Consider the following 25,209-nt stretch of genomic DNA (forward strand, 5'->3'; position numbering starts at 1 on the left):
CCAGCCAGAGAGCCAGGGCCTAAGGAGACAGCCCAGGTGAAATACGCGGACCGGCCTGGTGTACAGAAACCTGCAGATGCTCCTTCCAGGCCTGACGCCTCTCAAGGCCGCCCCGCCCGTGCCGGGCCCTTGCAGTGCTGCAGCCATCTTTTCTCAGAGCCATTCTGCAGGGCTCAGAGTTCCCGCGTGTGGCGCAGCCTCCGGGGTTGGGCTTGGTGTGCAGTGGCTGCGGCCGCCCCAGGCAGAGCCTGCGAGCCTCTTTGTTCCCCTCCACCCCCGGGGCTGAGCAGGTGACCGGAGCCGCCTGGGAGGGACGCAGGGGCTGGGCAGGGCCAGCTGCTGAGTCTGGCGATGATGGGTGGTGCAGGGTGTCTGGCGGCCGCTGCCGCCTGCCTCCTCCGTGCCTCTCCTGGGATCCGAACACAGCGTGAAATCAGCACAGGGCTCTGACCAACCGGAGGTACAGATGGGTGGACAGAGGGCAGGGGGTGAGGGCGGCCTCCAAAAGTGTTTGTCGGTCGGTGGGTGCGGTGGGAGGGGAGGCGGCGGCGCAGGGGTGAGGTGCGGAGGGGAGGGGAGGGGAAGGGAGGCAGCAGCGCAGGCGTGGAGGAGACTCCCGGCTGGAGGAACTCAAGAACGAGAGCCTGCACCTGCGCTGAGTCGCGGAGACGCCTGTCTGCAGGGTGCAGGGCGCAGGGTCCCACGCCCCGGATAATGGGGCACCTGCGGGAGGGCGCTCTGCTGAGAGCCCCACTTTCTCAGCCTGTGAAGTCTCCTGCTCGGTCCAGCCCTGCGGGAGACCTCGAAGGGGCAGCCTCGGTGAAACAGACGGGGCGCGGCAGCGATTTCCAACCTCAGCACTGACCGGCCGGCTGGGTGACCGCAGGTGCACGTGGTAGCCCCAGCCAGGACCCCCCTGATGAGATCGGCCCACTGCGGCCGGCGCGGAGGCAGGAACCCAGCGTTTTGTAAAGCCGCAAGGGCCTGGTCGTGACCCAGCCCCGAGGGAGTGGGTGGGGATCGCTCCGGCCCCGGCCCCTCTCCCTGGAAGCAGCTCCCGGCTCTTCCCCTGCGGACCTGAGGCTGCGGAGCGAGGACAAGAGGAAGCAGCAGGGGAGGAAACGGTTTCCCACGGCGAATGGCCACCTCTTCTTGCCACGTTTGTCTGTGGCCTGTCTCAGGAGCACAGGCAGCCCTGGGGCCAGGATCCCTCATGCGCCCGAAGTCCCAGCTGATCCAGCCCTGGGGGCCCAGCCTCTCCCCGCACTCACCTCCCCAGCGACGAAGAACAGAAGCGGCGCCTCCTCCTCTTTGGCTTTGTACTTGGCAATGATTTTCTCGGCTATTGGCTGAATCAGCTGCTTGGCTGCCTCGGACTCTCCGTCATCCTCAGAATCTGTGATTGGCATCGGGGGGAGAAAGAGATGGGGAGGAACACTGGCTTGTCAAATAGAGCGGCACCCGCTGAGGGGGCCTGAGCTGCAGAAACGCCCACCTGAGCGGCCCCTGAATGGAAATGAACTTCCTGCACACACGTCCCAGCAGCAAAGCTCCCAGAGCTCTCCTGCACCAGGCTCGCCCACCCCACCCAGTAGCTCTGGGGCCCCAGACAAGAGAGTCTCGCCTGCACCAGGCTCACCACGGGGAACCCACCCCACCGAGTAGCTCTGGGGCCCCAGGCAGACACTTTCCACTGAATTCCTCACAAACCCGCCCGCGAGGCTGAGCTTCCCCTAAGCCAGGACCTGAGGCGCCTGCTAGTTTCTCTCAGCCACAGAATGAGAAGCCACAACCTCGGACCTCCGACTTCCTAGTGAAACTGGTGGTGAGGGGGAGGGGGTGAGGACTGTGGTCTGGCGGTCAGTGGCTTTTTTGTTGTTGTTTTTTTGAGACAGAGCCTCTCTCTGTTGCCCAGGCTGGAGTGCAGTGGTGCCATATGGGCTCACTACAACCTCTGTGTCCCGGGTTCAAGTGATTCTCCTGCCTCAGCCTCCCAAGTAGCTGGGATTACAGACACGTGCCACTGCGCCTGGCTAATTTTTGTATTTTTAGTAGAGACAGGGTTTCACCATTTTGGTCAGCCTGGTCTTGAACTCCTGACCCCAGGTGATCCACCCACCTTGACCTCCCAAAATGCTGGGATTACAGGCGTGAGCCACCACACCCAGCCTCATACGGTAATTCTGAGTTGTTGGAGGGGAGCCCTAAGTCCAAGGCAGAGGACCAGGTTTTGCAAAAGGAACCAGGGCCATCCCACCAGACTGCAGGGAGCCTGTTTCCTCCTGGCCCAGCTGGGCATTCACCCTCGGAGCACAGATTGGGTGAGACGGGAGATCGGGAGGTGCAGGCGAGGACAGAGGAGCCAGGGCAGCCACGGGGTGGGAGCAGCTCACCCGAGCACACAGCACCGGCAGAAGCAGCCTCGGTGAGCCTCGGCCAGAGGGGCCAGCCCCCGGCAGCTGTGTGTGCGCGACCCGCCCCTTTCCAACAATGGGTCTGCGCATGGGGTCCCCAGGGCATCCTCCGCCTGACCTGTTCTGCCCAGCCGGCAGCTGGGGAGCAGCTAGGAGGGAAAGTGCAGCTGCAGCTCCCACAAGGCCATGAATAAATCATCGGGGTCAAAAGCAAGGCTCCGGGGAGAGACAAAGGCCCAGGCTTGCACTGCTAGTGACAGAGAAGCTGCAGGGACAGGCTCCTCCCAAGTGAGGCCTCTCCTGTCCCGCCCCCACCCGGGCCCCCCCGTGAGCTTCATACCTACAAAAAGGACGAGGCAGGGGCCCTCGTTGAGCTGCGTGGCGTTGGAGTCGGAGAGCTCCAGCACGGGTTTGGGGTGCCAGGGGAACTCCCGGCAGTCCTCGTCGTTCAGCACCTCCACCCGCCCCTGCCGCGTGATCACCTCGCCCTGCGGGTCCAGCACGATGAGCGTGGGGATGCCTGAGGGGAAGAGGGGGTGCTTGGCCACTGGCCTGGGAGATGCAGGCCCTGCCTGGCAGGAGGCTTGCGGAGTCCAGCCGGGGTCCCACCCACCACGGAGGAGCCCACCAAGGACCTGGTACAGGCTCACAATGAGGAGTCCAGGTCTGAAGTCACAAAACCTGGGGAGAATCCAGGCCTGGCCAGGGGGAGCCATGGAGCCCGCTCGGGTGGGCCTGTAACCTGTCACCTTCACATTTCGGGGCCTCAGCGTCCTCAGCTGCAACCTGATGAGGGTGGTGTTGTTCCTACCTTATTTCTGCTATGGAAAGATCAATGAGTTCACGCGGTTAAAGATCTTACACAGTTTGGGAGGCTGAGGTGGACGGATCACTTGAGGTCAGGAGTTCGAGACCATCCTGGCCAACATGGTGAAACCCCGTCTCTACTAAAAATACAAAAACTAGCTGGGCGTGGTGGTGCGCGCCTGTCATCCCAGCCACTCGGGAGGCTGAGGCAGGAGAATTGCTCGAACTTGGGAGGCAGAGGTTGCAGTGAGCCAAGATTGCAACACTGCCCTCCAGCCTGGGTGACAGAGCGAGACTCCGTCTCTAAATAAATAAATAAGAACTTAGCACAGGGTCTTGGCACATCGGAGCGATCGCTCACTGCTGGCCTCCCAAAGACACAGAAGAACCTCCCCGGCCGCAGGGGGTCAAACGCGGAACAGGCGGTGCAGTGACCACACGGTGCACGTGCTGTGGCCACCGATGCGATGCGAGAGGAGGGGCCCTCGCCCGGCCACAGTGAGCGCAGGGCCAGTGAGGGAAGGAACCTGAGGCTGGCTGCACAGAGAGGACGACAGCTGACTGCAGCCTCTGCCGTCTGCACCCCAGCCCCCCTCCCTCCCCAGGGCTGGGGAAGAAAAGTCACGGAAAGCTTTCCTGCAAACCACAGGCAACCCCAACCAAAAAGCCTTCAACGAAAACTCAGAGAAATCCCCATGGTGGTCACAGCTGCACGTGGGTTTTCTGCGTCTCGGTTCTTTCCAGCCCACTCCCCGCAGCCTGTCCTCCAGCCAGGGCTGTGCACCCCCAGCCGCGGCCCACAGAGTCGGCCTGGGCCCCACCCTTCGGGCCCTTTGTCTCTCCATTGGCAGCCGCTCCCCCCACACACCCTGCAAGTTCCAGACGCCTCTCCTCCTGGGCTGCCCAGAGCCTGAATTTTATGTGAAAGCCAGAGCAATTTAATATTTATAGATTCCCAAGTATTCGGTCAGTAATTTGCTCCGCTGACATTTTCCTTCCCTGTCGGGGGGATGCGGAGGTACCAGACACACGGCCCTCGTGTTTCGTACCCTGCTGCGGCCACCGGCACAACGGGCGTGCCTGCCTCCGAAAGGAATCAATGAATCCATTATGTTCACACCTATGAGACGAAGTGGCTAATGTTTCAGGGAGCAGGTCCACAGAGAATGGGCTCTCGAGGACGGCCACTCCGACGTCTCACACACACACACACACACACACACGCAAGCACAAGCACGCGCACACACACGCACACACACAAAGCACAAGCACGCGCACACACACGCAGTCGGCTCTCGCTGGGGCTCCTTGGATGTGCTCAGCGTGGACAGCGCCCCTGAGGAGCTGCGTGTGCTGCCACACAAGAGACCCGGGCATTTCCAGCCACGTCCTCACGGCTGCATTTTATCCCCCGAGGCCGGGGTCCACACCAGCTGTGTCCATCCACGAGGCTCGGGGGCTGGTCTCGAGACAGCGGCCCAGAAGAAACCGGGTCCGGGGGCCGCCACAGGGACAGCTGGCTGCACAGGAGCCCCTCCCGTCACCACACGCCCTTCCCAAAGTCCCCCCAGCAAGGTCCTTCCCCAGAGTTGGTGTTTCTGAGATCGGGCAGTGACGAGCACGGGGTAAACCAGAGCCCCTGCTGCCGCGATAAGCCCCGCGGCCGGCCCGCGTGTGCCCCGGCGTGGGACCCCTGCTGCCACAACAAGCCCCGCGGCCGGCCCGCGTGTGCCCCAGCGTGGGATGCTGAGTGGGTCTGTGGAAGAGAAGCAGGCATGGGGGATGGAGAGGGAGGAGAAGCCAGTCTGAAGGCAAAGCTGCGCACTTCCCGGCCCAGCGCCTGGGGCTCTCCGAGGGCCTCCTCCAAGGGGCCTTCTTCGTGACCCTGGCTGCAGCCTCTTCTGAGTCCATGCCTGTGGGGCCCAGGACGGCAGGGCGAGGACACGGAGCCCCGACCTGGCTGCTGAGGGGCACTCAGCGGCTTCCCCCGAGGAACGGTTCCACCAGATCACGCCTAAGAGCCTAAGACGAAGTGTGCAGGGACGGACCGTGTTGGCCTGTGTGACTGCATAAGCAGAAACCAGCTTGGGCCCAAGGACCACTCGTTCTTGGCACCTGCACGGGGGAAACCATCCGCATCTGCTGTGCCAGGCCGCCTCCCCCTCCACTGGTCCTGATGAGCTTGGCCTACAGCCCCGACGAGTACGTACCCTCCAAAGATGAACCAGGGGCGGGAAACGGAACTGGCTTCTGCGGCGCGTCTGCCCGGTGCTGGCACGGCGCAGACAGCTACTCCTCATCACAGACGAGGCGGGCAGTACCGGGATCCCCCTTACAGATGGTCAGGTGCCCCCCAAGGTCACCCAGCCAGGCAGTGGTTACACTGGGGACAGGAACCCCGATCTACCTGTTGCAGAAGCTGCTGCTCTTTGCCAGGCCATGGACGCTGCTGGGGTTCTCACAGCACCTGGGATGGGGACTGTCTTCACCAGGGCAGGGGAAGGCCTGTGCCTGCAGCTTTCTGCACCGCCCACCTCCCTGTGCTCCTGGGGGAGAAGGCTGAGACCACAGTCACCTCTTTCCTTTCTCCCCCTTCACACACTCTCTGTTCCACCAGCCCTTGAAGCATGTTCTCCGAAATACAGGTTGTTTGTTTGTTTGTTTGTTTGTTAGACGGAGTCTCGCTCTGTTGCCCAGGCTGGAGTGCAATGGCGCAATCTCAGCTCACTGCAGCCTCCACCTCCCACGTTCAGGCAATTCTCCTGCCTCAGCCTCCCGAGTAGCTGGGACTACAGGTGCGCACCCCAACACGCGGCTAATTTTTAGTAGAGATGGGGTTTCGCCATGTTGGCCAGGATGGTCTCAAACTCACCACCTTAGGTGACCCATCTGCCTCGGCCTCCCGAAGTGCTGGGATTACAGGCGTGAGCCGCCGCGCCCGGCCCGAAATACAGACTTCCAACGAGACAGCACAGTGAAGCTTCTAATGGACTGAATTTCAGTGCTGGGATTACAGGCGTCAGCCGCCGCGCCCGGCCCGAAACACAGACTTCCAAGGAGAAAGCAGGGCGAAGCCTCTAACCGGAGATTCACAGGGAACCAGGCCCACAGGGCGCCTCCGGAGGGAACCAAAAAGGAACAGCTCGTCGCTGCTTTGCCTGAACTTGTTTCCCTGCGTGGGTGGCTGGGGCGCTTGGGGGAAAGTACAGCTGGGACTCCAGGGAGGATCCAGGCAACTCAATTCCCTGTTTTATTTTTTATTTATTTATTTTTTTTGAGACAGAGTCTCGCTCTGTTGCCCGGGCTGGAGTGCAGTGGCATGATCTTGGCTCACTGCAAGCTCCGCCCCCCGGGTTCAAGTGATTCTCCTGCCTCAGCCTTCCAAATAGCTGGGACTACAGGCGCACGCCACCACGCCGGGCTAATTTTTTCTATTTTCAGTAGAGATGGGGTTTCACCATATTGTCCAGGCTGGTCTCAAACTCCTGACCTCAGGTGATCCGCCCACCTCAGCCTAACTGCTGGGATAACAGGCATGAACCACCGTGTCCAGCCGCTGTAAAATACTTTTTAGCAGAGTACCTGGTGTATTGATATTGTAAGTATTCCATAAGTATTGGCTATTATTATAAATCAGTTTTGTATACTGATTTCGCCATGGTTTCGAAACATGGTTTCGCCATGTTGGCCAGGCTGGTCTCAAACTCCTGACCAAGTGATCCGCCCGCCTTGGCCTCCCAAAGTGCTGGGATTACAGGCGTGAACCACCACGCCCGGCCATTATATTCTTTTAATCATCCCTAAACTGATTATTTGGCTCGTGAGAAGGCAGAGGTATGGAAAACTGGGCGCTTGCTCTAGTGAGACCAAGAGTCCTCTGTGCCGGGCTGGAGGAAGTTATAGCTAAAGCAGCCGAGAGCAGAGACGCCGTCAAGACCGCAGTGAGGGCTGCGGCAACAGTGTGGTGTCTGCCAAGGGTGGGGCTGGCGCACTTTTGCATCCCCCACCCCAAGCTACACTCCTGGGCTTGGAACACGGACTCTAGGTTCCTAGAGAGGGCTCGGCCCCGAGTCCCCAGCTCTGCGACATGAGCAGAGCCCACAGACCCCTTTCACCATCTCCCTCAAAACACACAGAGGGGTAAACTGCAGACTCTCCTCTCTGAGGAGGAGCCGACTTGCAAGTATTTAAAACTATCTCAAAGCCAGGTGCACCGAGACTGTCCCACGGTTTAGCCTGGTGCCTTTTCCGCTGCCAATGGGACAGGGAGTTTGGAAGGAGGTGGGGGCTGGGGCAAGGAAGCTGAAGGGGTCCAGGACCCTGGGAGGCAGAGAGGAGCGGGCAGGGCTGAGACGCAGCCTTCTCTGCATCTGGATGACAACGTGACCGGAGGCAGCCAGGACGAATGCCCGAAAGATTGCCAGGAGCTGGGAGGAGCAGTGGAAGGAAAAGCAGGTCCTAGAACAGAAAGAGCTGGTGAGGACGCACCAGCAGGCAAACTATTAAGTGATCATGAAAACGGTCCTTACGAAGACCGCAGCGACGTGGCAAATGTTTGCGCCACACTGTTTAGTAAACACCGCGGAGTGCACAGTGCCGTGTGTACGTTACGAGTCTGTGAGTGCGTACGCAGGTGGGCAGGAACCAAAGCAGACTCAGAAGTGAGAACGGCTGTGCTGCTGAGGCAGGAATGTAGGTGGGACGACAGCGAGATATCTATGGCTAGTTAGGGTTTCTTTAACGGCATCCTATTTAGCGCATTAATATCAAATGAAAATCAGAACTGAAGGGCCGTGGGGGTGAGGGGGGATGACAAACACCAACCAATGCCTGGGATCTATTGCTCGGACCCTTCCGTTCCTCCCTCCTCCTGGCTCCCCAAAAACATTCCCCTGCTTAGAGAGTTAAGGAAAGGAGCCGGGCGCGGTGGCTCCCGCCTGTAATCCCAGCACTTTGGGAGGCCGAGGCGGGCGGATCACCTGAGGTCAGGAGTTCGAGACCAGCCTGACCAACACGATGAAATCCCATCTCTACTAAAAATACAAAAATTAGCCAGGTGTGGTGGTGCATGCCTGTAATTCCAGCTACTCGGGAGGCTGAGACAGGAGAATCGCTTGAACCCGGGAGGCGGAGGTTGCAGTGAGCCGAGATCGCGCCATTGCACTCCAGCCTGGGCGACACAGCGAGACTCTGTCTCAAAAAAAAAAAAAAAAAAATTAAGCAAAACACATAAGAAAGAACAGCAAAGCCGCTCTGCAGGTCATGAGGTAGCCCCTCTTCTCATTGAAACATACAGTCTCCAAATGTTTCATTTTTATATAAACAGATTCTGCCTCAAATCCATTTTTTTGAAAGGGACAAAGGAAGAGAGTCCAGAAGGGAATGGGATGAAGAAGGAGGGAAGCGGAAGAGGAAGAAAGCAAAGGAGGGGGAGAAGTCGGAACGGGAGGAGGCGGCACAGGAGGGAAGGAGGAAAACAGAGGAGAGGATTCGAGGCTGGAGGAGAAAAGGGCTCTCACCCCCGCCGCCCGCCAGCCACCTCTGGCTGCTCCCGCGTCTGCTCCAGGCCCTGCACAGCCCTCAGGCCGTCTGCCCTCCCCGAAGGTCGGGGCAAGGGAGCCAAACCAGCCAGCACCCCTGGCCTAAGAGAGAAAGGGCTGTAAGTCTCCCTGCAAAGAGTGCCGTGCTCTCTCGCGGCCGAGGATTCCTCAGACAACTGCTAACAGGGTCTGTCTTTTGCAAGGTGTGTCGACAACGCTCTCCTTAGAAAAGGAATTTTCAGCAGCGCCCACGGCTACACATTCCCCAGGCCGCGTAAAGCTCTGGGAGGGGAGGACCCAACACTCTGGAAGCCAGTTATTCCCACGAGACGAGGAGGTAGGGGGACGCCGAATGCCAGGTCCTTGGTGAGCTCGGTGGTCCTGTGGAGACGGGTCACACAGCCCAGCTCAGCCTGGGGCACCGAAGGCAGCCAGCAGCCAGCCTGTTGGCAGCAGGGGGACTTTTGGCCAGGCCGGCCTGGGGGGCAAACTCATCATCAAGGCCACGGCAGAGGCTGCCACCCTGTGAGACGGGCAGCTCAAGGGTACAGCATCGAGGCCCCAATTCCCCCACCCGTACCGCCCCCCAGATGCCTCAAAACACTGGCAGCATTTGGCAGGCCTCCTTCACTCAGCAGGTGATTCTTAAAACCCCAAGATGCTTGCAGGACCTCGGGTTGCTGGGTTGCCCATTTCTGCTTTTTTTTATTTTGGAGACAGAGTCTCGCTCTGTCGCCCAGGCTGGAGTGCAATGGCACGATCTCGGCTCACTGCAAGCTCCGCCTCCCGGGTTCAAGCGTTTCTCCTGCCTCAGCCTCCCGAGTAGCTGGAATTACAGGTGCCTGCCACTGTGCCCGGCTAATTTTTGTATTTTTAGTAGAGATGGGGTTTCATCATGTTCACCAGACTAGTCTTGAACTCCTGACCTCGTGATCCACCCGCCTCGGCCTCCCGAAGTGCTGGGATTACAGGCGTGAGCCACCACGCGTGGCCTGGGTTGCCCATTTTCACCAGAGCCTGTCAGGAGAACACTCTGCCCTTATGTGACTCAATCCACAAAATGACCAGCAGTTTAAGCCACTGCCCCAGTGTGAGTCCAAGGACGGGCCAGGCGGAGGCAGCTCCCTTTGGTGATGGCAGGGGAGGCACCTGGCACTGCTCTGTGGAAGCAGCTTCATCCAGACTCTTCAGAGGGAGAGAAACAAGTGAGACAGGACTGAGACCCCAGGGCACAGAGTCTAAGAGGGAGCAGGACGTCCCCAGAGATGGCCCCACAGGATGTGCAGACCAGACACTCCAACAGCCAGGACCCTGCAGAGCGAGTGTGAGTGTGTGCGAGTCTGTGTGTGCGAGTGTGCATGTGTGTGAGCGTGGGGGGTGTGTGTGTAGGTGTGTGTGTGCATGTGTAGGTGTGTGAGTATAGGTGTGTGTGTGTGCCCGTGTGAGTGTAGGTATGTGAGAGTATGAGTGTGTGTGAATGTGTGAGCGTGTGTGTGTGCATGTACGGGTGTTCACATACCTAGAACACGTCCATTGAATGAGACTGGAAGCCGTAACCACGGAATCATACAAAAGCTCAGAAGTACTCAGAATTCAATAAAAAATACTGGTCACAGTTTTGTGATGCTACGAAGCTTATGAAGGAACGCACAGTTCCTTCAAGTTCAAAGGTGTTTCGGCCCAGTCTGGCCACATTTAAATATCCTCAGAGGCAAAGAAAGGCCAACTCCCATCGAGGGATGGTGCGGTCTCGGGAGGGCTGCCGGCTGCTGAGACCAGAGAGAAAGGGACGGTGTGGTCTCGGGAAGGCTGCTGGCTGCTGAGACCAGAAAGAAGCCAGAACGGATATACCAGTGAAACCAGGGCTGAGCGAGAGGCTCTGAAGGAGAAACAGCCCCCGGCTTGGAGGGCAAGGACAGGGCACCACAAACAGGCCATCGACGCAGACTGAATGCCGGATGTGGGGCTCAGCCCAACCTCAAGGCACTGAGAAGACGCTTCCTAAATGATAACCCTGGAATGATATAATGATTTCCTTCATACGTGAGCATCTTTCAAACCTAGGAAGATCTGGAATTAAGTTTAGAAATATGAATCAAACTCGTGCCACTGACGTTTTGTGTGTCAGTAAGTGCAATTTGAATAAAACCAAATTCACTTGGGAGGCTGAGGCAGGAGAATGGCGTGAACCCGGGAGGCGGAGCTTGCAGTGAGCCGAGATCACGCCACTGCACTCCAGCCTGGGAGACACAGCGAGACTCCGTCTCAAAAAAAAAAAAAAAAAAAAAAAAACAAATTCAGTATTTGTTTTTGTTTAAGAGGCTATGGCCGGCCGGGCGCGGTGGCTCACGCCTGTAATCCCAGCACTTTGGGAGGCTGAGGCAGGCGGATCACCTGAGGTCAGGAGTTTGAGACCAGCCTGCCCAACATGGTGAAACCCCGTCTCTACTAAAAATACAAAAATTAGCCAGGTGTGGTGGCAGGTACTTGTAATCCCAGATACTTGGGAGGCTGAGGCAAGAGGATCGCTTGAACTCGGGAGGCAGAGGTTACAGTGAGCAGAGATTGTGCCAATGTACTCCAGCCTCCAGGTGACAGCAAGACTCTATCTCAAAAAAAAAAAAAAAAAAAAAGCTGGGCACAGTGGCTCACGCCTATCATCGCAGCACTTTGGGAGGCTCAGATGGGTGGATCACCTGAGGTCAGGAGTTCGAGACCAGCCTGGACAACATGGTAAAACCCCATCTCTACTAAAAATACAAAAATCAGCCCAACGTGGTAGCATGCACCTGTAATCCCAGCTACTCAGGAGGCTGAGGCAGGAGAATCGCTAAAACCCGGGAGGCAGAGGTTGCAGTAAGCTGAGGTCGTACCACTGCATTCCAGCCTGGGCAACAGAGCAAGACTCCGTCTCAAAAAACAAAAGGACAGGACCTTAGAAAGCAGGGATCTTGGGGCCGGGTGCTGTGGCTTATGCCTGTAATCCCAGCACTTTGGGAGGCCGAGGCGGGCGGATCATGAGGCGGGCAGATCACGAGGTCAGGAGATCAAGACCATCCTGGCTAACTCAGTGAAACCCCGTCTCTACTAAAAATACACACAAAAAAAATTAGCTGGGCGTGGTGGCGGGCACTGTAGTCCCAGCTACTCGGGAGGCTGAGGCAGAAGAATGGCATGAACCTGGGAGGCGGAGCTTGCAGTGAGCCGAGATCGCGCCACTGCACTCCAGCCTGGGCAACAGAGCGAGACTCTGTCTCAAAAAAAAAAAAGAAAAAGAAAGTAGGGATCTTGGAAGGCCAAGGCAGGAGGATTGCTTAGGCCAGGAGTGCGAGATCAGCCTATGCAACACAGTGAGACCCTGTCACTACAAAGTCTTTAAAAATCAGCTGGCGTGGTAGAAGGCTGAGGTGGGAGGATGGCTTGAGCCCAGGAGTTGGAGGTTGCAGTGAGCCGTGATTGCGCCATTGCACTCCATCCTGGGTGACGACTGAGACCAAAAGGGAAAAAACGTAGAGATGATACCGCTACCAAGAAAGAGGAACCGGGGCGGGAGACACACAGACTTCCTGAGTTATGGAACCCAAGGATGAAAGAGGGATGCTTCAGGGCAGAAGAGCGGCACTGAGGGAATTCGGGGCAGCCGTCGTGTTCCCTCTAACGCAGGCCTGCTGAGGAGAGAGGCTGGAAGAGGAGCAGGGAAAAAGGATGAGAAGCCAATAGTGAGGGGTGCGATGGTCATGGGACCTCTGCCAGCCCCACCTCCACATCCCCCAACAGCTCTGCTCCCGGGGGGCCACAAAGGCCTATTCTTGGCGATTCTGCCCCAGAACAGGCTTTGGGTTTTCTTCTGTTTTGGCGGTTGGAGGCAGTGGGATGCAGTGACTCTGCCCGAACTTGTACTTGTGAGAACAGTGCTGCTGACCGGTGAGATCAACACGAAACGCTGCCCAGGAAGTAACAACTCCAGAAACCAGACTCCTCCGGCACGCGGGCCGCACACTCCCCGTCACCCAGAAATGACAGTGAGCAGGCGACAGTCAGGGACAGGGACAGTGCGGGGGTGGGAGGGGCAGAAGCTGCCCAGACCACATCCTCTCCCACAGGCAGGGCCATCTGAGGCCTGACATCGCGGCCATCTGAGGCCTGACATCGGGCAGTGCAGCCCCAAGCCCGTCTGCGGCCCTGACACGGCGCGTGCTCAATGTGTACATCAGAAGTATCAGTGAACAGGCCGGGTGCGGCGGCTCACGCCTGTAATCCCAGCACTTTGGGAGGCTGAGGCAGGAGGATCACCTGAGGTCAGGAGTTCAAGACCAGCCTGACCAATTTGGTGAAACTTTATCTCTACTAAAAATACAAAAATTAGCCAGGTGTGGTGGCAGATGCCTGTAATCCTAGTTACTGGGGAGGTCGAGGCAGGAGAATCGCTTGAACCTGGGAAGGCGGAGGCTGCAGTGAGCCGAGATCACGCCATTGCACTACAGCCTAGGCAACAGAGCAAGACTCTGTCTCAAAAAAAAAAAAAAAAAAAAAAAAATTTAAAGAAGTACCAGTGAATGACCTGCCTCTGGGATTTCTCTTTCAGTCTAGCTTACATGTCACTACCGCATTGATCTCCCCTTAATCAAATGGCCACGTCATTTGGGAGGCTGTGCTCTGTGTCCCAATCATATCAGAATCCACACGCTGGGCAGTGAGAAGCAGCTGTCTTACTAAGACAGTATTTAGTATGATTATTATTTTTTGAGATGGAGTCTCCCTCTGTCGCCCAGGCAGGAGTGCAATGATGTGATCTCGGCTCTCTGCAACCTCCACCTCCCGGGTTCAAGCGATTCTCCTGCCTCCGCCTCCCGAGTAGCTGGGACTACAGGCACCCACCACCACGCCCGGCTAATTTTTGTATTTTTAGTAGAGACGGGGTTTCTCCATGTTGTCCAGACTGGTCTCGAATTCCTGACCTCAGGTGATCTGCCTGCCTCAGCCTCCCAAAGTGCTGGGATTACAGGTGTGAGCTGCCGCGCCCAGACTGGCAATACTTATTTTTAAAAAATGGATTAGAATTCACACCAGGAAAATTCTACGCTGCGGAGAAACATGAGAGGAACATGACTATTCATGGAAATAATGATGCCTTTCTTCTTAAACGAAAGCCAAAGACATGGTGGGCCCGGGCGAGCAGGTTTCCAGGAGCCGGGGCCTAGAGCACCTACCTTGGATTCCGTACAGCCGGTTGAGGCGTGACCGCCGGGCCTCGTCAGTGTAGGGGACGGCGAGCCAGGGCATCTCACTGAAGTACTGTTTGAAGGACTCCTCCGACCTGCAGAGAGACATACGCGGTGAGCACAGCTCAGCGTCCCCACTGCACCGCCGCCAAATCCTCCCACCTCTGCCGAGTTCTGCCCAGGGATTCGGCGGAAGCTGGGGTTTCCAGCCACTGTGCTTCTCAGGCAACTGGCTGTGGGAGTGTGTTATTCTGCCCAGGCTGGGGTCCGCCAAGAAGCAAATGCCTCCACACAGCAGGCGGGTCCCAGCTCAGACGCCAGCCCACTTCGGCTGCTCCCATCTGAGCAACGTAACTCAAGTCCAGCTTTCCATTTCTCAGCACAGACAGGTCTTTCCTGCCTCAGGAGCTTCGGTGTGCACAGTCACTGCACACCTGTGGGAGTTCTAACCTGTGCACAGAACAGTGACTTCTACGGGGCCACAAATTTAAACCAACCATATACCTTTGATTCCACATGTAAAAAACTCTAGGAAAGGCACATCTACTCAAGCGGCAGAAATGGATCAGGGGTTTCCTGGGGCTGGGTTTATGGGAGGAGACGGACCCAAGGAACCTACAGAGTGATGAAAACGTTTTGGGTGTTGTCTGTGGTGATGGTGGTTACATGGTACGTACATTGGTCAGCTGAACTGTGTACCTTAAATGCATGCATTTTATAATGTATACATTACGCTTCAATAAAGTCGATGCTTAAAAATTTTTTAAAGTAATTGTGGCCAGGCACAGTGGCTCACACCTGCAATTCCAGCACTTTGGGAGGCCAAGGCGGGCAGATCACGAAGTCAGGAGATCGAGACCATCCTGACTAACATGGTGAAACACCAGCTGTACTAAAAATATAAAAAAATTAGCCGGGCATGGTGGCGGGCGCCTGTAGTCCCAGCTGCTCGGGAGGCTGAGACAGGAGAATGGCGGGAACCCGGGAGGCGGAGCTTGCAGTGAGCCAAGATCGCGCCACTGCACTCCAGCCTGGGCGACAGAGCGAGACTCCGTCTCAAAAAAAAAAAAAAAAAAAAAAAAAGACTGTGGCCGGGCACAGTGGCTCACACCCGTAATCCCAGCACTTTGGGAGGCCGAGGCGGGCGGATTACTTAAGCTCTAGAGTTCATGACCAGCCTGGGCAACATGGCAAAAGCCCATCTCTACGAAAAACACAAAAATTAGCCCGGTGTGGTGGCGGGTGCCTGTCATCCCAGCTGCTCAGGGGTTGAGGTGGGAGGATCACTTGAACCCGGGAGGAGGAGCTTGCAGTGAGCTGAGATCCGGCCACTGCACTCCAGCCTGGGTGACAGAGCGAGACTCCGTCTCAAAAACAACAAAAAATCCCTGGCTGCTGCCCCTGGAACGGCTTCATGCTGAGATGGGGACTGTGACACGGCAGGTACAACAGTGTGCGAAGCGCCCTCCGTGTGCCGGCATCTCGGATCCTTTTGTGGACACGAACGTAAGCGGCAGAGGCCCCTGGTGACTCAGTCTCAACTGGGGCGGGAGTTTCGAGGTGAAGGAGGTTCCCTGATAAGTGAGGCCTTAGAGAAGGTAAGAAGCAGAGGAACCTGAAGCTCAGAGGAGCTGACTGACTCCGGGGAGAATGTCTGTTTTGTGATTCCTTATCCGTGTGCATCCGTGTGTATCCGTGTGCATTCAAATAGCACCAGACACAGCGCATGGCCAGAGCTGAGAAAACAGCCATCCGGCCCGGGGCGGTGGCTCACGCCTGTAATCCCAGCACTTTGGGAGGCCGAGGTGGGCAGATCACGAGGTCAAGAGTTTGAGACCATCCTGGCCAACATGATGAAATCCCATCTCTACTAAAAATACAAAAATTAGCCGGGCATGGTGGCGGGCGCCTGTAGTCCCAGCTACTTGAAAGGCTGAGGCCGGAGAACCACTCGATCCTATTTGGGAGGATGAGGCAGGAGAATCGCTTGAACCCAGGAGGTGGAGGTTGCAGGAAGTCGAGATCCAGCCACTGTACTCCAGCCTGGGTGACAGAGTGAGACTCCATCTCAGGAAAAAAAAAAAAAAAAAAAGGATGTCAGCTACCTACAGAAAAGGGGCCCAGCACTTCACGGCACAACTGACCTGTCTGCACTAACGAAGATGATCTCGAAGCTCTGGCCGGCCTCCTTGATCTTCCGGTAGGACTCCACCAGGACCCGGGTGAGGCTTCGGCAGGGCGGACACTGAAAGACAGGACAGCAAGACCTGCTGGGTGACGCTGCTTCTCCACTACCCAGTCACTCACCCTCCGAGGCCGGGTTAGCAGGACTCAAGCAGGATTGGGACAGCAAAATCCTGTTCATGAAACGGGTGGAAATGAGTTGGGTGTGGTGGCTACTGGGGAGGCTGAGGCCGGTAGATCGCGTGAGCCCAGGAATTTGAGGCCAGCCTGGGCAACACAGCAAGACCTAGTCCCCTGAATGAATGAGGCAAAACTAAATTTGCCTTTTTTTTTTTTTTTTTTTTGAGACGGAGTCTCGCTCTGTCGCCCAGGCTGGAGTGCAGTGGCCGGATCTTGGCTCACTGCAAGCTCCGCCTCCCGGGTTCACGCCATTCTCCTGCCTCAGCCTCCCGAGTAGCTGGGACTACAGGCGCCCGCCACCTCACCCGGCTAGTTTTTTTGTATTTTTTAGTAGAGGCGGGGTTTCATCATGTTAGCCAGGATGGTCTTGATCTCCTGACCTCGTGATCCGCCCATCTCTGCCTCCCAAAGTGCTGGAATTACAAGCTTGAGCCACCGCGCCCGGCCTAAATTTGCCTTTCTTAAGGGTGAGCATCCGGCACAAGCACCCGCATCGTCCCTATGCAGGGCGCACGCAGGTAGCATGAACTCATCCGCGTGGATTGAGAGAAATATCCAGGCCGGGTGCTGTGGCTCATGCCCGCACTTTGGGAGGCCAAGGTGGGCGGATCACCTGAGGTCAGGAGTTCGAGACCAGCCTGACCAACATGGAGAAACTCCGTCTCTACTAAAAAAAAAAAATTAGCCGGGCATGGTGGTGCATGCCTGTAATCCCAGCTACTTGAAAGGCCGAAGCCGGAGAATCACTTGAATCTGGGAGGCGGAAGGTACAGTGAGCTGCACTCCAGTGGTACACCACTGCACTCCAGCCTGGGCGACAGAGCAAGACACTGTCTCCAAAAAACAAAACAAAACAAAACAAAAAAAAACAGAGGGCCAGGCATGATGGTTCACACCTGTAATCCCAGCACTTTGGGAGGCCGAGGTGGGAAGATCACCTGAGGTCAGGAGTTCGAGACCAGCCTGACCAACATGGCAAAACCCTGTCTCTATTAAAAATACAAAAATTAGCCAGGTGTGGTGGCGCATGCCTGTAATCCCAGCGACTTGGGACGCTGAGGCAGGAGAATCGCTTGAATCCAGGAGGCGGGAGGTTGCAGTGAACCAAGATCGCGCCACTGCACTCCAGCCTGGGCAACAGAGCAAAACTCTGTCTCAGGAAGAAAAAAAAAAAAAAAAGAGGACTATCGTTATAGATCAAAGAAGTCATTTCTTGCTGCTTTTTCCATTCATAATCACAAGCACTATTCAAGCAGGCCTCGCGCACAGGGAAAGACCACAGGGCCGGGAAATTCCTGCCTGGGCATCTCACCCCCAGACGCCAACCACAGCTGGGCTTGCTGGGCACGTCCCTGCTTCCTTCTGTCTGAGCCACAGGGGCCCAAACACTCACCCAGTGTGCGGAGAAGTAGACGCCCACGTGAGACCCCTCCAGGCTGCTGCTCTCCAGGGACTGCCCGTTATTTCGAAGTAAGGGCCCTGCAATGACTTCCCGGAAGGGTTTAGGCCCCCAGGGGAACTCCAGACCTGAAACAGACGGTAAAAGAGGGTTAAGACTCTTCTTGACGGCCTGGGACCCAGGAGGCCTCAGAGCGGCAGGCGTGACAACTTAATCATCAAACAGTGCTTGTAAACACACCCACAGCATCTGCAGGAAACACAGGAATCAAAGTACAACCAGTACCTGCCCTCCAGGCAATGGTTCCCAAACCTGGATGGTCACAAGGTCTGTCTTTCAGGGGCTTTTGAAACGTACGAATGCCCAGGCCACGTCCTGAGGCTGGAGACCGAGGAGCAACGCAAAGATGTACACGCAAAACGAACAGGTGCCCCAGGTAACTCTGACGAGGGGCTCATCGCCTTGGGGCCTCGGGAATCAATACCCAGGGTTGTGGATTATCCTGGGAATGATACCCAGGATTGTGGATTCAATCCCAGCCACCACATCCCAGTGGTCAGCTCTGACTGCATTTGGATGATTCAATCCCAGCCGCCATATCCCAGTGGCTGTCCGGTCTGATTGTATTTGGATGATTCAATCCCAGTCGCCACATCCCAGTGGTCAGCTCTGACTGCATTTGGATGATTCAATCCCAGCCGCCACATCCCAGTGGCTGTCAGGTCTGATTGTATTTGGATGATTCAATCCCAGCTGCCATATCCCAGTGGTCAGCTCTGACTGTATTTGGATGATTCAATCCCAGCCGCCACATCCCAGTGGCTGTCAGGTCTGATTGTATTTGGATGATTCAATCCCAGCCGCCATATCCCAGTGGTCTGCTCTGACTGTATTTGGATGATTCAATCCCAGCCGCCACATCCCAGTGGCTGTCAGGTCTGATTGTATTTGGATGATTCAATCCCAGCTGCCATATCCCAGTGGTCAGCTCTGACTGTATTTGGATGATTCAATCCCAGCCGCCATATCCCAGTGGTCAGCTCTGACTGTATTTGGATGATTCAATCCCAGCCGCCACATCCCAGTGGCTGTCAGGTCTGATTGTATTTGGATGATTCAATCCCAGCTGCCATATCCCAGTGGTCAGCTCTGACTGTATTTGGATGGATTCAATCCCAGCCGCCATATCCCAGTGGTCAGCTCTGACTGTATTTGGATGGATTCAATCCCAGCCGCCATATCCCAGTGGTCAGCTCTGACTGTATTTGGATGATTCAATCCCAGCCGCCACATCCCAGTGGCTGTCAGGTCTGATTGTATTTGGATGATTCAATCCCAGTCGCCATATCCCAGTGGTCAGCTCTGACTGTATTTGGATGATTCAATCCCAGCTGCCACATCCCAGTGGTCAGCTCTGACTGCATTTGGATGATTCAATCCCAGCCGCCACATCCCAGTGGCTGTCCGGTCTGATTGTATTTGGATGATTCAATCCCAGTCGCCATATCCCAGTGGTCAGCTCTGACTGTATTTGGATGATTCAATCCCAGCTGCCACATCCCAGTGGTCAGCTCTGACTGCATTTGGATGATTCAATCCCAGCCGCCACATCCCAGTGGCTGTCCGGTCTGATTGTATTTGGATGATTCAATCCCAGTCGCCATATCCCAGTGGTCAGCTCTGACTGCATTTGGATGATTCAATCCCAGCCGCCACATCCCAGTGGCTGTCAGCTCTGACTGTATTTGGATGATTCAATCCCAGCTGCCATATCCCAGTGGTCAGCTCTGACTGTATTTGGATGGATTCAATCCCAGCCGCCATATCCCAGTGGTCAGCTCTGACTGTATTTGGATGATTCAATCCCAGCCGCCACATCCCAGTGGCTGTCAGGTCTGATTGTATTCGGAATCAGCTTGGGAATTTAAAAATATCATGCTCCTGAGCCCCACGCCCAGAGATTCTGATTCGATGGCCCTTGATGGGCTCAGAGAACCAAGTGAGAATTTAAGTCTAATAAAAGGGTAAAACCCACCCAGCCCAGATGGTCCACGTTCTGAAGACACCTGAGCTCCGGGTAGGGGGAGTTGATAATATGCTTCCCGCTCAACTGCGGTGTTTTCTCACAGGGCGGTCCATGGACCCGCTGCCTCAAAGTCACCTGGCGGCCAGGGGCTGGGAAGGAGGAGCACAGGCTGGTTGAAAACGCAGGTGGTTGGGCCTCCCCGGAAACAAGAGGGATCCACAATGCTCTGGAGGTCGGGCTCAGGAATCCGCACGGGGGCCAGGCTCCACAGCTCAGCCCAGCGATCCCTGCACTTTGGGAGGCTGAGGTGGGCGGACTGCTTGAGCTCAAAAGTTTGAGACCAGCCTGGGCTGCCTAGAGAGACCCCATCTCTACAAATAATAAAACATTAGCTGGGTGTGACGGTGCACGTCCGTAGTCCCAGCTACGTGGGAGGGTGAGTTGAACTCAGGAGGTCGAGGCTGCAGTGAACCATGATCATGCCACAGCACTCGGCCTGGGCGAGAGAACAAGATACTGTCTCAAAAAAACAAGAAAAAAAAAGGAAAAGCTTCGCACTTGGTCCCACCATGCCCTGGTTTTTACTGAGGGCGATTCTTTGAAGGAGGTGGCGTGTCCACTGGGAAAACGTGTGAGCAGGGGCTGAATCGTCTCACTGGACGAAGTGAAGGGAGGAGATCTCCGGCCTGTTCTCACTGCCAGAGGGAAGGAGGCCACGGCGACGGCTCTGAGAGGGGGCCTGGAGGAGCACGGCCCACACGTGGCCAGCAAGACCAAGGCCTGCAGGGCGTGGCAGCTCCAAGCAACCAGGTGCACTCACCGCCAAGGCCAGGAGAGTGACGCGGGGGGCTGGGACTTCGCTATGTCATATTTTAAAGAGGAAAAACCCCACTCGGCCTGCCTCTCACCGTGAAGGGGCAGCTGCCACGGACGCAGCTCTAGAAGCCGGGGTCTGAGCTCTTCCTGCTTTCCCACAGCCTCCGCGGCCCTCCAGGCAGGGCTTCTTTTGGCCCATGAATGAAAGCTCCTAGGAGGGACATTCAGATCCCCGTAAAAATCTTAAAACCATATCCCAGGGAATACTATGATTTCACCAAGACGACATTCTCTAGCCACGTAAACCCACGTGTATCTATTTCACGAGGACTCTCTCTACCAGTGGGACGGCGATGAGGGTAGGGGCATGGAGGAGGAGGGGCTGGGTAATAAGAGGACCATATGCACGTGCTGAGGTTTTACCTTCTGGGTCATCTCGGATCACCAGCAGCCCGTTCCTGCACACAACCTTCCCGGTGGTGGCGTCGAGGAATATTAGCGATGGAATGTTGGAAATTCGGTATTTGTTCCAAAGTTTGAGCTGTATGAAGAAAAGTAAAAGAAGGTGGTTAAGTCCAGACCAGATTCATTGCAGAGTTCTTCTTGCAGAGTTCTTTTGAGCCCCTTAGGCCTGGAGGCTGGATGAACTGGCAAGCATTCAAGACACAGAAAAGAACAATGGATCCCAAGCAGGGCTGCTGGGCAAAGGGGCACGTTAACTACAATCCCACTGGCCCCCAGGGTCCGCACAGCGCAGGGGACTCTGAGGTGGAGGCTGACGGAAGACCACACTCATCCTGGAGCGTACGACCCTTTTACGTCTCTAAAAATCACGAAGATGAAGATGGATGTCGCATCTTCACGACACAATCAGACCACCAGGTGGTTAAGGAAGGAAGGGAAGATTTTCATGAGAGCCTCGCCACCCTGGCAGCAGGCAACAGTAGCCGCTCCCCGTGGCCCCTTCCCACCAAGAGAGAAGAGACGGGTTTTCCAATAGAAGGCCACGTAGTTACAATCTGCCCCCTCAGCCCTTCACCAGGTCCCTGCACTTGAAATATCACAGTCGTCGTTATGTTCCCTGCAAAGCACGAGGGAAGCAATGCCCAGAGTCAGCCCCAACCCTTGGCTCTCGGTGCCGCATAAAACCTGCTTCAGTCTATGGCAGATTCTTGAGGTTGGCTGTGCACACGGTCGGACATCCATGGTCTAAGACGAATGAAGCTGAGAACATGGAATGCAAAGCGCAGGACTGGAAGCCGAGTGTGGGTGGCCTCCTCTGTTCGCTCACTGCCGTCGGGGTGAACGCCATATGGGCAGGTGACTGGGTGCTCTAGAACTTCCCCGCCAAGCCCCAAAACCAACATAATTAAATGCGATGTTGGGGCTGGGCGCAGTGGCTCACGCCTGTAATCCCAGCACTTTGGGAGGCCAAGGCAGGAGGATCACCTGAGGTCAGGAGTTCAAGACCAACCTGGGCAACATGGTGAAACCCTGCCTCTACTTAAAATACAAAAATTAGCTGGGCGTGGTGGTGGGCGCCTGTAATCCCAGCTACTCAGGAAGATGAGGCGGGAGAATCGTTTGAACCTCGGAGGTGGAGGTTGCAGGGAGTTGAGATCGCGCCACTGCACTCCAGCCTGGGTGACAGAGCGAGACTCCGTCTCAAAAAAAGTAAATAAATGCATTGTTGAGCTAGCAATGTACCTCTAGAAAAGACAGAAACAGGGAAGCTGCAGGGTGCCCCACTGTTTAGGCCACTCAGCTGTGAGCTTCCCTGCTTGGGGCCTTGAGGGTCTCTGGAGGAAGCCTGGGCCTGTGGGCAGAACAGGGCAAGGATGTGTTGCAGGAAGGCAGGCGTGAGAAGGCAGCAGCAGAGAGAAGAACAGAGAGAAGAGGGCAGTCCGTGGCGGGACAAGGACTGTCCCGAGTCCCAGCCCAGGCAGTGAGGGGAGGGCAATGCTGGGCTTCCTTGTCTGTGGAGACCTGTATCTTGGCAGGAAGGGCTGTGGGACCCCACCCACCTCAAACTACCCTCAGTCTGCATGTTTTTCCCAGCCCCACCTTTCTGGGGGCTCACAGAACCAGCCCAGGACCTCACAACAAGAACAGTTCTGCACATTGTTTTTGCTTTTGTTTTTAAATGGAGTCTTGCTCTTCGCCCAGGCTGGAGTGCAATGGTTCTATCTCGGCTCACTGTAACCTCCACCTCCCGGGTTCAAGCGATTCTCCTGCCTCAGCCTCCTGAGTAGCTCGGATTATAGGCGTCCACTACCACGTCTGACTAGTTTTTGTATTTTTAGTAGAGACGGGTTTCGCCATGTTGGCCTGGCTGGTCTGGAACTCCTGACCTCAGGTGATCCTCCCGCCTTGGCCTCCCAAAGTGCTGAGATTACAGGTGTGAGCCACCGCGCCCAGACCCGGTTTTTGTTTTTTGTTTTTGTTTTTTTTTTTGAGACGGAGTCTCGCTCTGTCGCCCAGGCTGGAGTGCAGTGGCATGATCTCCACTCACTGCAAGCTCCGCCTCCCAGGTTCAAGCCATTCTCCTGCCTTAGCCTCCGGTATAGCTGGGACTACAGGTGTCTGCCACCGCGCCCGGCTAATTTTTGTATTTTTTTAGTAGAGACGGGGTTTCACCGTGTTAGCCAGGATGGTCTCGATCTCCTGACCTTGTGATCCACCCGTCTCGGCCTCCCAAAGTGCTGGGATTACAGGCGTGAGCCACCGCGCCCAGCCCAGACCCAGTTTTTAATGACCACAATTGCATCATGCCAGAGAAACTTGGTACAGAATTCAGATTAAACATCCTTAAGAGGTTCAACAACAGAACCAGACCATCCTGCCGCCGGGATCTGCTTCATAAGTTTGCTGTGCAAGGATTGAGCCAGGTTAATTTTTTTTTAAAAGGAAGATTAAAATGATGAGTTTTTCTGGTTTAAAAAGTAATTCTTGGAGGAAAAAAAATCATTGGAAAAAAGTTGGGAAACATAGCAAACCGCAAAAATTGAGATTAAAAATTACCCATGACTCACCACGTAGGAAAGCTTAGACCGTTTTATATTTCCACCAGTGGCAAATGAAGGAGCCCATGTCCTAGTGCCTTCACCAACATTATCACTGTCATCACTTTTTCCAGTCTGCTAGGGGGAAAAATGATGCCTCATTTTTGTTGCTTATCTGTTTTTTTTTGTTTTTTTGGCGGCGGGGGCAGGGGAGCAGACAGAGTCTCACTCTGTGGCCCAGGCTGGAGTACAGTGGTGAGATCTCAGCTCACTGCAACCGCCGCCTCCCAGGTTCAACCAATTCTCTGCCTCAGCCTCCCGAGCAGCTGGGATTACAGGCACCCGCCACCAGCCCGGCTAACTTTTCTGTTTTTAGTAGAGATGGGGTTTCACCACATTGGCCAGGCTGGTCTTGAACTCCTGACCTCAGGTGATCCGCCTGCCTCGGCCTCCCAAAGTGCTGGGATTACAGGCGTGAGCCACCACACTCAAGACGTTTTTTTTTTTTTGAGTTCTGGGATACACGTGCAGAATGTGCAGGTTTGTTACACAGGAAAACATGTGCCATGGCGGTTTTCTGCACACATCAACCCGTCATCTACATTAGGTATTTCTCCTAATGCTCTCCCTCCCCTTGCCCCCCACCTGCCAACAGGCCCCGGTGTGTGATGTTCCCCTCCCGGTGTCCATGTGTTCTCACTGTTCAACTCCCACTTATGAGTGAGAACATGCACTGTTTGGTTTTCTGTTCCTGTGTTAGTTTGCTGAGGATGATGGTTTCCAGCTTCATCCATGTCCCTTCAAAGGATACGAACTCATTCTTTCTTATGGCTGCATAATATTCCATGGTGTCTATATTCTTTCTTATGGTTGCATAGTATTCCATGCTGTCTATATTCTTTTTTATGGCTGCGTAGTATTCCATGGTGTATATGTGCCACATTTTCTTTATCCAGTCTATCATTAATGGGCATTTGGGTTGGTTCCAGGTCTTTGCTATTGTATATTTACTGCAATAAACATAAATGTGTATGTGTCTTTACAGAAGAGTGATTTATGATCCTTTGGGTATACACCCAGTAATGGGATTGTTGGCTCCAATGGTATTTCTGGTTCTAGATTCCTGGGGAATCACCACACTGTCTTCCGCAATGGTTGAACTAATTTACACTCCCATCGACAGTGTAAATGTTGCTTATCTTTGACTTACTGATGTGTAGGAGATATGCTGTTGTCAGCACATTGTGTTTTACCCCGCTATGTTTTATAGCTGGTAAGAGCTGAAAGTCATTCAAAAGAAAGCAACTGAGTACCTACTGTGTGCCAGGCTTGTTCTAAGCACAAGAGATTCAGGAAAGAGATGAGGCTGCTGCCCTGGTGGACTTCCTCCTCCAGTGGGAGAGACAGACAATAAATAAGAATATAAATAGGAACCTAATTTCAGACACTGGCAAGTAACAGAAAGACAACAGGGCGGGTAAGATCACGGCTGCGACTGGGAAGCTGGGACGGCGGCGTGGATTCTAGACGGGCATCTGGGAGGAATGACATTTGGGCACAGACCTCAGCAAGGAAACGGAACGAGCCACGGGCACGCTGCGGGAGGCCACCTGAGGCCC

The 25,209-nt window shown here is 55.5% G+C and overlaps 1 protein-coding gene across 5 annotated transcripts in view; it reads right to left on the minus strand.

The window, feature by feature from the left end:
- Window positions 1-25,209, minus strand: part of LOC105474269 (nucleoredoxin) — a 173,086-nt gene that overhangs the window by 2,255 nt on the left and 145,622 nt on the right. For 4 of the 5 annotated variants that reach the window (XM_071082080.1, XM_071082085.1, XM_071082081.1 and 1 more), the window contains 6 exons: window positions 21,012-21,129; window positions 17,741-17,874; window positions 16,128-16,228; window positions 13,972-14,078; window positions 2,755-2,934; window positions 1,272-1,396 (listed from right to left, as the gene is read on the minus strand). In XM_071082080.1, coding sequence (XP_070938181.1) covers window positions 1,272-1,396; window positions 2,755-2,934; window positions 13,972-14,078; window positions 16,128-16,228; window positions 17,741-17,874; window positions 21,012-21,129 — 765 coding nt within the window. Of the gene's footprint in view, window positions 1-1,271; window positions 1,397-2,754; window positions 2,935-13,971; window positions 14,079-16,127; window positions 16,229-17,740; window positions 17,875-21,011; window positions 21,130-21,737; window positions 21,810-25,209 lie in introns of those variants that run through there. The other variant, XM_071082083.1, reaches the window with a different exon arrangement.

This window comes from Macaca nemestrina, chromosome 17, assembly GCF_043159975.1.
Source record: "Macaca nemestrina isolate mMacNem1 chromosome 17, mMacNem.hap1, whole genome shotgun sequence".
Lineage (NCBI taxonomy): Eukaryota > Metazoa > Chordata > Mammalia > Primates > Cercopithecidae > Macaca > Macaca nemestrina.